This window comes from Pseudochaenichthys georgianus, chromosome 20, assembly GCF_902827115.2.
Source record: "Pseudochaenichthys georgianus chromosome 20, fPseGeo1.2, whole genome shotgun sequence".
In the NCBI taxonomy this organism is placed as follows: domain Eukaryota; kingdom Metazoa; phylum Chordata; class Actinopteri; order Perciformes; family Channichthyidae; genus Pseudochaenichthys; species Pseudochaenichthys georgianus.
In genome coordinates, this window is record NC_047522.1 from 4,889,317 (window position 1) to 4,902,487 (window position 13,171).

At 40.7% G+C, this 13,171-nt stretch overlaps 1 protein-coding gene across 1 annotated transcript in view; it reads left to right on the plus strand.

Annotated features, from left to right (window-relative positions):
- Positions 1–791: 791 nt before the first annotated feature.
- The window catches only part of LOC117465673 (matrix metalloproteinase-16-like), a 59,861-nt gene continuing 47,481 nt past the window's right edge, over positions 792–13,171 (plus strand). Inside the window, exon 1 of the mRNA XM_034108635.2 lies at positions 792–1,285. Within this exon, the coding sequence (XP_033964526.1) occupies positions 1,160–1,285 (126 nt within the window). The 5' untranslated portion in view covers positions 792–1,159. The remainder of the gene's footprint in view (positions 1,286–13,171) is intronic.

Consider the following 13,171-nt stretch of genomic DNA (forward strand, 5'->3'; position numbering starts at 1 on the left):
TCAGGGTTGTGGTTATTTAAATAAGCTTTGAGCCTATTAACGCCCTCTAGTGGCCTGGAATGATTTATAATATTATCAGTGTACTGTATATTAACCCCGCACACAGACTGAAACATCATGATAGACCATGCCGTTTGTATGGGTAGATGGAAATATTTTAAAAAGAAAAATCATGTAATGAAAAGGCAGAATTCCTACCAATGTGAAGAAATGATGTGATAATACAGCTTTTCTTTGAATGTTCTATATATTCTCATAACTCAGTGTTTTTATTTAATTAACGGGAACATTTATGCCAGGAAAAAGGTAAATTGGGCTATATTAAAGCAATGCTTCAACTCAACGCCAATGACTGACCTTCCTTTCTGCAGTTACCCCAATATTAAAATCATAAATATACCCAACGTAAGACGGGTAAAGCTTTGCTCAAATTTGGTATGTGACTATAAGCTGATGCTTTTATCTGAAGTAACGTCCAATCGTGAAATTAATCATAAATATTCAAACTCAGAACAATGGGGGAAAAGCAGATTTTCACTTCAAAAAAGACAAACCATTGTTGGTGATGGTGCATTTGTTTCAGATGAGTTAACCCCTTTTAAGTCCTACCATTTGGTGTTAGAAAAGTGTATTTGCATGAACTAATGATTGATAATGTACTGAAATTTGCTAGTGAAGACATTTGAAACACTATCGGTCAGTACTGTGACTGGACTGTTTTCATAGAGTTTGGCTGAGGAGTGGGATGGGGGCGCTCGTGAGAATGGCTCGCACATGCGCATTCGGTGGGAAACACGATTGAAAACGGGCAGCTATGCCGCGCGGTGCAGAAAACGGGCTGGACGCGTCCGCTTGGAACAACGGCAGGACTACAGGAGGAAAGACCCGGGGACTGCAACACCGGGAGTTAGCTGACAGGCGTTAACAGCGAGACTTTTCCCCGGGAATAACCTCCTCCTGAACCAACGGAGAAAGCAGCGGCGCGAACGGTCGACGAATATCCCCTTTCCCCCTCTTCTCCTCCGCTTCCTGCACCGCAACAGAGACAGCGAGACATCAGCAATGTTGCTGCTAAACGTGTAGGATTTATCCCCGGTGTCCGTTTCTTTGTATCGACTGTAAATACAATTGGACAGAGACAATAACAGCGGGGTTCACTATGGTTTTATTGGCATTCCGCAATAGGAGATGTCTTAATAGCTGCTGTATGGGGACGTTATGCTTGCAGTTGTTGCTGTGGATTTTATGTGCCGTGAACGGAGAGGAGCAGCCGTTCAGTGTAGAGGTAAGAGCAGGGACCGTTATGTTTTCACATATATTTGCATATAAGAACAGGACATGAGCTTTTGTGTTGTTTTAATTTAGAATTATAAAGCATTTGAAGCACATTGTTGCCCATGTTTAGTCTGTGTTGATGTTTCAACAACAGGCTCTTTGTGAGGAGCCCAGCTGCATGGTACTTCCATCATGTCCTTTTTTCACTTTAGAATTTTCTCTGAATGAAATGTATGCTCTATCAGTTCAAATATGTATCACTAACCTAATGTATGCCCCGTTATAACTTGTTCATTTCCCCAAAGTGGGCTAACCTTTCAAAAGATGTCAGTACCAAAGTAAGAAGTAATGTAATTGGATTACATTACAAAATAATAGAGAAAGTCTCCAAAAGACTAGTTTAATCTCTAAAAAAAGTTATCTCAACATAAACTTTAATATATGTATTTGAACTTGTACCATTATAAACAAAGGCAGCACATGCTCTCGGTCTAGTTCTGTTGAAAGAGATCTTATGTGTTCACAGTCAACAATGCAGGCAGCCAGAGGAGATGTTCACTGACTGAGAGGTTTCTTTACAAAGAGCGCTTTTATTCTCATCTCATAATGGATTGTTAAAAGCCTTCAGGCTACAGCAATTAACTTTAACACTCAATCTTCCTGAAGCAGAATCAGTGTTTATTGTTTTGTCCATCAGGATTCTGCAGAAGCTTTTCTTCCATGGGTAAAGAGAGCACATTGGGTTTTACCGAGGGTACATCTGTCTTCTTTACATCCTTTTTTGTTTCCGGATCAATTCATCTCTGTTTAGCCAAAGAGTGCATACGGCTATCATACAGTGTGACACCGCAACCCCTCGCTGTCTCTCACACTTGGCTGCTCACAGAGACACCACACAGAACATCCTGGCATGTCTACTGAAAGTCATCAAGTCCTGCATTCACATATCCACATGATTTGCAAGCTTGGCATGCCACACTGTTCCCATTGGAGAGGCAGGGAGCCGATTTAGTCCAGATGCTACAGATTATTATTCAGTTAAAATGTCCAAGCTCACATGACAGACCATTGTCCGATGAAATGACCAAAATAACCTTAACTCTCCGCCAATCAGATGTCAAAACCTATTATTTTCAAGCGATTAAAGCGAGGCTAGTATTGTTATAATCATCGTACAGTATTTCATAATTTGTTTCAGGTTTCTTACTTGGCTTCACATTCCCTTCTCCCACGTCCTCTGCGCTGACTTGCATGTTATTATCCTCCCACAGCCTTTGCTTCTTGCCCTTTCTTTTCAGAGCTTTTCTTTGTCATCATTTCATGTGAATGTACTGTATTTCACAAAACTAAGCCTGTGGCAAGAGAAAACTATACAATGCAAGACCTTTGACTTTTAAGTCTGCGCTTAGCCCTAAGAATAAAAACATAAGAAAACCCAAAACCGTTGCTTTAAGAATAAGTTTGTCTTTTGAATAAATGTAAGAATAACAGTCATTTCTGCATTTGCAAGAGTAAAGCATTATCAGATCAGTTTTAGATATGGCAATCTCCTGCTATGCCTATCATGTGTCCTGCCAACAGAAAGCATGCATACACGTGGTTACAGTAGCTTCATATCTGCGATCACTGTGTTTACAGCTTCCTGACATACTGGTATGTGTCGCAGGAAGCTTCCCAGTTAGTACAATAGGATATTTCAAGATGCCAATTGTATCTGTGTGTAACTGTTGTTGAGATGAGAATACACATTCAGTGGGCTATGCATTGGAAACAATGTAATTCAAAATACAACTTTGTTTGACCCTAAGGGGTAGTTGAAGCAGGATAAAGCTGTCGTCTAACATTTGTCTTACTGTGAGTGGTTTGTAAATAGTTTTTTTCTGGCTTCAAAAGCCCAATCCAGCAGTATTATGCTCTGTTAGACAGCATTATAAAGGCAGTAACCGGATGACTAATGTCCCTCTGTGGGTCTGTGATGTTTTCAACCGTTTCGGGCTTGTAAAGAGTGTGGAGGGCAGTGTTAAACGTGTTTCATTGGAGCCATTTGTTATGGCTTTTCCAAATGGCTGTAGTGCTGACTTCCTGGATTTGACTTCATGGCTGAGTGTATTGCCAATTTTCTAATTTCTTCCAATTTTCTTTGCTTTCGATGACTTTTTACAGAAAGTACAGCCTGTCACTGGGTGATAACACATTGAATACTCACTTGTAACACCTCATTTCAGTCTAACACTACAGTCTGTGCTTATGCTGAAATATTTCCCCGAAAGCTCTTCAGCTTTTGTTTATTCGATTGTCTTCCCTCAAGAAGTAATTTTCTCTGCAAATTATACAATGTCGTTAACAATGGCACAGGCGCGACTTAATTTCATCTCCTTGTGAGTTTTATTTTCTGTTTTCAATCCTTATTGGTTTTATATGAAGTCATGTTTTAATATTTCTCTGTGAGACAGCACAGTAGAAGGGCTGTGTAAGCAGTCAAGCTATCATGGGTTATTTTCATTATTAGCTTTTACATAACACATTCATTAAAAGACAGATTGGATTTGTTTATCTCTTTTCCCTGTCTGTGTTTGACACTGTCACACAGTGCTCAGCTGTCTTTAACTATTCTCTCAGTTTGTCTCAATTGGTTATTCAAGGCTTTCAGTTCAAGATACAGCATCATATTCACCAGGTGAAGAGGCCAATGCACTGCTGAAACTCTTACCCTGTGCTGCTTTAAATGGATTGATAATACCAGAAAGCGTTAAGTGCACCAACATGTTCATTTGAATAATTTTGCCAACTAGAAGATTTTCAACTTTGTCTTTCCATGTGTGTCAAAACATTTCTGGCTACATAAAATTGGGATTGCAGTGTTTCCCCTAGGTCTACTGCTTTTGGGGGGGTGCTGTCTCAGCGTGGGGGGGGGGGGGGGGGATTGGGATATGTATTTTCTTAAATCCTCTGGAGCAGAGAGAGGAGCTGTGGGTTATTGTTATTGTCAGTGTTTATTAGGGTAAAAATAAAACATTAAACTCACAACTTAAAATGAAAACGTTTAGTTTATTTAATAAAAGAGCACATGTTCAATGTGAAAAGTGACAGTAGATATAGATTAGTATATTTAAAAAAAAAAAAAAGAATTATAAAAAAATATATATATAATTTCTTTTATTTGGTACAATGGTAGGGGAAACACGGATTGTATCTGTCACACCTATTTCTGTGCTCAATAGTGGTACAATGCAGGCCAACCCGTCATTTAGCATCACAAAGGCTCCCACGACAAACAGAAATTCGACAATTTTTATGATTTTGAAGCGTAAATGCTATCGCCAAAACTAAAAAGCTTATCTTGGGCTGTAAACTACATCACGATTGCATAGCTGCCCGTCACTTTTTCTGAGCTAAAGGCGGCTAATGTTCAGCTTTATAACGCATTTCCTGACATATTTCATGTCGTAGGACTAAACGTGGACATGTCTTAAGCGTGTCACCACAGACCTTATGGCAGGCTTTAACCAAACATGTTGGTTAGAGACGAGGGAACCAGATGTGGGTAAATGCTAACTCATTTTCCAGGTGTTAGGACTCATTCCTGAACCACTCAATAATGTCCCCTCCTTTAATGATGTTGGGACGATTTTTCTCACCACAGTAGCTTCTCTGGGAACACAAAAGCATAAACAAGTGCCAAAGCCTCATGAGCATCACATTGGTTGGACTTAATATTTCACAGATACATCAGGTGTTACATCAGGTGTTACATTGAGTGTTTTAACTATGCCACTACACTCACCAGAGACAAAGCCACGTTGCCGAGTCAGAGATAATCTGCTGTACAAGAAAGAGAGCGCAAAGTTGTTCCAGTGTACTCCCATCTGTTAACACATCCTGTCTCAGATGGAGGAATGAATTAATAAAAGCTGGTTTGGCTAGACTCCGCCGACTGTCAGTTGTAATAACTCCATCAAGGATTTGATCTGTTCCCTCTGTTTGTCTCTCTGTCAGCGAAGTATCTCCAAAGTCCATGATCGGATTCCTATGAAATCTGGTAGACAGTAAAACAAAACCAAATGGATTCGATTTTGGTCGGGATCCAACATTCGTCTGTTATGGACTTTCAGACAGATCACATGAAATCGATTTGAAACAAGTACTTGTGATTACGAAATATAAAACGATGGCAGAATTTGTGTGGTTGTTATTTTAATCACATTGGAAAATGTCCATTATAAAAAATAACTGTATACAAATCGTTACTATATTACCTTTCAAATTATTCTCATATTGTCAATTTAAGCCCACATTTGCACATCACTATTGCACAAATATTAGTCACATTATACCATTGACATTGAAAGGGCTATTGCAGTTTTCAGCACTTGGCTAATGCTAAGCAAAGCTCAGTCCAATGCAAACTACTTAGCGCTGTTGTCACTTTGTGAAGGGTCGGGGGAGGGGGGGATAGAGCTTCATTTCTGTCACTGCTCATGTTTCCAGTCGGCATGCTCAGCCTCAGAGTGGCATCTAAATAATGGAAAGCAACGTGTGTGTGTGTGTGTGTGTGTGTGTGTGTGTGTGTGTGTGTGTGTGTGTGTGTGTGTGTGTGTGTGTGTGTGTGTGTGTGTGTGTGTGTGTGTGTGTGTGTGTGTGTGTGTGTGTGTGTGTGTGTGTGTGTGTGTGTGTGTGTGTGTGTGTGTGTGTGTGTGTGTGTGTGTGTGTGTGTGTGTTGGACTATACTGAGGCTTAAATATAACTGAATACAACTCATATGCTCATATTCACACCTCATATTTACTTCACTGGCATGTGTTTCCCCCCCCCCCCTGCATTTCTAAAAATAGCGTGGCAGTATTTTAGTCTTTTTCTTTACTTTCTTGTGCCATGGTTCTTTTATTAACCACGTTAACCCAACTATTCAATATAGTCTTAAATTGAAAACATTTAGCATGAAAATATAATCTTTGTCCTATGTTTTTATCCTTATATTTAACAAAACACTTTTTAAATTGTTGCTGTGGTTTCTATGCAGCCATACTTTCCTCCTACATACAGAACAAGCTTACCTTCTCTGTGTGCATGCAGGCGTACTTTTGAGTGTATTTGTACTTGTGTGCTTTGCCCTCGTTTCTCACTGATGGATGGCAAGTACACAAACAGGCACACACACACATGGCATTCTTGACGTCATTTGGCTGTGTTAAGAGAGCAGATTTCAGAGCCACCGGGGTGTCTGTGTCAGTCTGTTACCCAGTTCCAGAGAATACACAACACCTGCACTGACCTAAATTATTCATAGTCACACACACAGACGCTGAAACACACTTGGTTTTCCTCACTTGTTATTGTTATGTGTTGTTCCCAATCTTACTCGCTGTATTGTCAACAAAGCGTCTCTGTCTGAGATGTATCTCTGGTCACAGCTTACTGAGCTGCTAAATCTTTAATGTGACTGACAACTGCAACATGAGATGGTGCCAATGGGGCATCACATGTAAGGCTGTCAATTAAGCTGTTGACAGAAACACTTTGGACGGTTGTGTGTGAATTTGTGTTCGTATTTCTTACACAGCATCAATTTGTGAGAAACTGTTGCAATCTGTTTCTGTGCGCATAGTGATATAATCTTTTAGCAGCAGGTTATTACAGTTCATCAAACAATGAACAAAAAGCCATATCGAGGTTCTGTCTTGTAGGATTGAGAAATGTCTACAAAGTGAGTTTATGAGACATCAGCTGGTGTCAGATATCATGATCTAGACATCTGAATGCCTTGGAATAACCCCCTAAAGAATATCCAGTAGAACAGGCTCTGTTCTGATCAGTATGTATGATCAGACCCTGACATTTACAGCGTGACATTTTTGTGACATTTGTCCTAATGGTGCCACGAGGATGGTGAACATGGTGTGCATGAAGTATTTTTTCCATGTGTGTGTGAAAGGGCTAAATATGAAGCAAGGCCCCGTTCACCCCCTGCTATAATCACATTGCACTGTGGGGTCATGAGAGTTTTTCTATCATTAAAAGTCATGTTGAGTAAATGCAAACTTTACAGTCGCACAGCAGTTAAATTATGTGTGTGGGTTTGTGGTTACTGGTGTGGGCAGGAAAGGCTGCGGTTGCCTTGACGACCCTGGCACACTCGCCAGCGGTTCAGCGTGTAACTCTTGAATAATTCAGGGTGGTCAGCGGCAGCAGGCTTTCCCTGGAGGTGGAGATCATGTGCCCACGAGTCACCTGTGCATGGTCACCTCCGACTGTTACTGGACACACAGAACCAATGCTACCCATCGCCCACATATTTAGAGTACGGAGATGCATTGCACACCCACTGGATGTTGTAATGCCTCTTCTTTGCTTTGCTAAGAAATGTAGCAATAGGGAATTAAATTAAAGAAAAAGTTGGGAAATGAGTGCGAGTTTACAGTGGATTCTTCTCTATTGTCTGCTTTCTTACCACTAACAATGGACCTACTTATCAGGGACGGACGTTAGTTGATATTCGATTGAAATCTTGATATCGAGTAGTGCAATATTGAAATAGCAGGAACAATATTTGTTAAAGCTGAAGAGATATTCTTGCATGGAAATTGGCTATACAGAAACATATTTGTTTGGTACAGATCTTTTAAAAAACTCATCTTTTTCCACAATAATGAGAATTATTATGCAAAAAGAAAAGAAATTCCTCCAATATCATGAATCATATTCCATTTGCAATATCAGACGCAATTAGTCATTTTCTCCCAGTCGTGCAGCCCTTTTACTTTTCACACAATGAAGCCAAAATCAGATTTCTTCTTCAACTTTCTGAACTTTTTAATAATTGGTAGACCTAACTTGCGGTATGACAAAAGACTCGCGGCAAGGTTTTTTTCTCCCGCTGATTTTCTGCCTCAGCAGGGAGCTATTTGTATTCACTCAGCATCCCTGGGTGTAAATCCTTCTCTGATTAGATGAGTGGACTGAAGAACAAAAGGCTCTGAGGCAAGTACTGACAGGAAGTCAGCCACAGCACATGAACTTATTGACCTTTAGCCGTCTGCAGCCAGAACCCTAAACCTGTCGCACTGTGTTTGTGAAAGTGGCAAATGGCTCAACATGTCCTGCTAAATTATTGTGAAATATTATCCTGGTGAGTCGGGGTTACCATTCTCAGTTTAACATACGGATTCTCTAATTATGAAGAATATATTAGAGGATTAGATCAAAAAACAGCATTATTGGGTGTCTGATAATAATAATACCATATTAGGCATTTTAAGATAATTATCTCATAACTACAAAACGAATAAGTAATATGTTAACTTTTGATGACAGATTTAGAGACAGAAATCTCTGAAACAGCTAAAGTATAAGCCGAATGCAGAATGCGGTTACTATTGCTGATGCATGTGGGTGTATTACCGTACATATAACTGTTATTAACATGAAGGAGTAAAACTGCTTTCTCATCTCCTTTGACCCATTCTACCTATACACCTTCTCTGAGTAGCCCAGGCTTTGAAACAAATCCTACTTTCTGAAAAATGGTTTTAGTGTCACTTACCAAAATACTCTAATCACAAACATCATTTTATAAAACAGCCTGAGCCTAATTAAGCAAGAAATCATTAATGATCGTATCGTATTACAAAAAGGACTTCAAGTTGGTGAAAAGCCTGATAATAACACCAGCTTTGGTCACATCGTTTTTATTTTACCTTCAGAAACTTTAACAAGCATATTTACACTTTTGCATCCTGTTTATTTTCAATTGAACCTAAAGATATATCCTCAAACTATAAACATAGAAAAAAAAATATACATCAAAAAAATGATAATTGAACAAATACTTGATGGTACCATAACCATTGCCATGCTAAGTGTCTTCACTGTCAAAAGTCTAACTGAATACATTATTAATGCACATGTGAGTCGCATGGCGTCCCTGTAACCTGAGGGGACGGAGCTACTATCAGCTGATCGCTGGCAAACGTCAACATCAGCAGCCAGCCACCACACGCCATCAGCACGTTCCCATGCCAACCGTGCTTCCTGAGGCACATCTCATCCATAATGGAGTGATCCCATCCCCTCGCAGGTTGGCCTTTTGATGGCACCCATTGACTAATTGGCCCTCCTTCTGCTCGTCAGGTGGTTGGGAGGTGCTCCGGGGACACGAGCGCTGCAAGTTCACCTCAGTTCAGTGCTCGTGTGAGGCATCTGAGTCACTCCACCTCTCTGCCCTCCATTTCCTCATGTGTGATGTCTGTGGGTGAGAACTATATGGATTTCACCTGAGATGACTTTTGTAGTGTGATTGTGTCGTTGTTGGAGACTGTTCTGTACCTCATTTGTCTTATATAGCTGCCTGGATAAGAGCCTCAGGGAACCAGCATATTGCACGTTATATATTATATACAGTTAAAAGTATCCTATTAGGGCAGCCAGGATTTGAAACCACCACTTGTTTTTCTCTTAGTGTAGCAAAGGTAATAAATGAAAAGCACTGTGTGTGAAGAAGTTAGGTGAAGCCGGGTTTTTCCACCATCAGGAGCAAGAGAGAAATGTACTTCAAAGGCGAGTGAAATCAAGTGTGGAGAACCCAAAAATAGGCGCTAATGCATTTTAGCCTTCATTGAAGCACGCTAGTGGACTCCTTATCTTTCCACTTCAAGAGAGCCTTGATTTCTGGAGAAGTTTAACCTCATTAAAGCAGGCCACTCTTTTTTTAACCAAAGTATTATGAGATGAAAGACTTCTTTTTGTTTAAGCATGGTTACCATTTTGTATAATTTATATTACAACTACTACAAATTGCAGATCTATTGAAACACAACCTTGTACTTACACGCTCCCTTGTTATCCATTTACAGAGAGAGAGAGAATGGGAGGAGGGGTGGGGGGGGAGAGATTTCTGTCTTATTGAATAAGGAGGGCTGTCAAGCTGCAGCCTCCCGCTCTCAGGAATCCTTACATTGGCAGAACACCGGGAACCATAGATCACGAAGACAAAGAGCGGATCAATAAGAAAGAGAAGAAGGCAGCCGAGCGGGAGGATAGGGGAAGAAAACAGACGGAGATAAGGACAGATAGGAGAGTGAACGGTAGGAAAAGTAAAGGCCTCGCTGATGATTAAGCAGTTTGAGGATGTCTCTCCTCTAGGATTATAACAAGATGGGTCATTATCCAGGAAGAAGTAAAATGCTGGAAGATGGGCCCTAGCAGCTAGAGGTGTGCTGTGAAGTAGGCAGTAGTCAATACCTGCTGTATATCTATTTAGTCTAATATGTTTTAATTCACGCTCCGTGAAACTTTAACTTTTCATAATATATACACTTTGGGGATACTCAAAACTAAAAAAATATATATAGAGTAGAATAACAAATATATATAGAGTAGAATAAATCCAAAACACTGATTCAAAACTGATAATCCTTTAAAATTCTCCACATATTTTGTATCTATCAAATATATTTTTCCTTAATCCATTTTTGTTGGTGTTTCAGAATTACATTACATTTTCATGCACTGGTATTAAAGGAGTTGTCAATCAGCATTCTAATAGATCCATTTTCACAATTTTGTAAGGGTGATGGCCACATCAAGTTTCATTTGAAAAGCTGAAAGTTAAAATCAAGGACATTGGGTGCAGCCGTACTTTGGCGTAATGATGGAATCAAAGATCAGAGACCTGGATTGAATGTTTGCAGTATTCATTTATTTGAGCTTCTGTTAGTCTTCGAAAGTCGAAGGGTTAATTTCCGTCTCCTGCACACACACACACACACACACACACACACACACACACACACACACACACACACACACACACACACACACACACACACACACACACACACACACACACACACACACACACGCACACCACATCCAATATCCTGTCAATGTCTGAGTGACAGGCATATCTAACAGCAGCCTCTGATAATGGCTGCATTGTCTGGACGCCCAAACACCTCACTTTAATACATACTGCCAAAACCTCCTGAAAAAAAACAATCCCTCATGTTGTTTTTGCTGCTTCTCATTTACATAAAAGTGGTGTTGCTCATACTGCGGATACATTTGATAAACAACAAGGAGGATTTCAAAACATCTTAATCCTTTCACATAGATGACAGCCATGTTAAATGCAAAGTCATTCACAATGTCCAAAAATGAGAAGACGTAGTCCTACTGTTTCAAAACCCTGATGTCTTCTCCTCTAACTCAATCTACCAGTTGTACGTTTGGTTGCTTCATAGCGTTTGGATTTTAGGGAAATATGCAGTGCCACGTCGAAATCAATATCTTTTTTTGTCAATCGGAAAAGCAGCTGGGAATTCACAGAGGCAGTGGTTATAGGTTAGTGCAGAGCCAAGCGTGGTTACAATGAAAGAGGACATGTGAGGGAGGGACAGGGATGATTACAGACAGGAACATGGAAAGTAGAAATTAGGAGGAAAAGGAGCGGCTGTAGAGAGTGACTCAATGAGAGAAGGTGTGTGTGTGTGTGTGTGTGTGTGTGTGTGTGTGTGTGTGTGTGTGTGTGTGTGTGTGTGTGTGTGTGTGTGTGTGTGTGTGTGTGTGTGTGTGTGTGTGTGTGTGTGTGTGTGTGTGTGTGTGTGTGTGTGTGTGTGTGTGTGTGTGTGTGTGTGTGTGTGTGTGTGTGTGTGTGTGTGTGTGTGTGTGTGTGTGTGTGTGTGTGTGTGTGTGTGTGTGTGTGTGTGTGTGTGTGTGTGTGTGTGTGTGTGTGTGTGTGTGTGTGTGTGTGTGTGTGTGTGTGTGTGTGTGTCAGATTACAGATCTGTATTGTCAGTACCCGAGCATCCAAATAGGAAATGTCGACCACGCACTGCTTCCCCCTGAGGTGCGTTGAGAGTGCAGGAACCTGACACACATCATAATGTGTTCACCCACCCACTGAGTGTTAGCGGGAGGAGAGAAGATCGAGAAACAGAGAGCAGGGAATGATGATAATGTTACGAACATGAAAAGTGAAAGGAGGCAAACTGTAGGTGCGGAAACATTTGAAACGTGACATAACATTTTGACATCTGCCATACTGACAGATGTTGGACATGATACTGTAGGTCATTGTTGCAGAGTGTGAATCTGTACATGGGCCAGTCGTAAGGAGACAGGAAGTAGGCAGGCATGGATTTGTCAGTCAACCAATCAAAAGAAGAACTATCTAGCTTTGACACTGTTTATCCCTTTAAAAACAACAACCTGTGGATTCATCTATCAGTGCATGTTGGTTCTTTCTGTTGACGTTGGTTTACATATTCACAGTGTTCAGGGTCCTTTTGGTATATCTAAACATTCCCAGTCAGATTTCCATTAAAACTGTTTTTTTCCTGTCCCAGTTTATAGCACTTTATAAAATCTACCAGCAACCCGTCCACTGAGTATCTTAAGAGCTTGGAGCCTGACACTGTAACTGAGGCTGGAGACTCACATTGTTGAATAATGGTTTTCCTTTTATTGCTTTCTCCTCGCCCGCTCCCACCATGCTTCGCTTCCTTTAGTGAGTCCCCTCTCAGTGTGTATGCTAACCTGAGCAGCAGGCCGACCGAATGACAGCAGCTTTGACTACATTGTGTAGCAGAAAAACACTCAGGTTTCACAGCTCAGAGTTGCAGAATAAAGAATGAAAAGGTTCTTCAGTTTTCCATTTGTTGCTTGACACTACAATCTTTTAATTGTTCTAATTGGTTCAATTTCTTTTTATTGGTTGCATGGCTTAGTTTGCCATTGCAATGATGAAGACGGAGAGAATACACAGAGGCTGGCACTATTTCCCTAAAGCCTCTTCTGTGGGAAGGCTCGACCGATGCCCTCGTCTTCTCCCTGGTTGCAAAGATCTCAGCAGTGAGTCCCTCTGGCAGGATTTGATGGGACGCTGAAAGCTATTAGACAA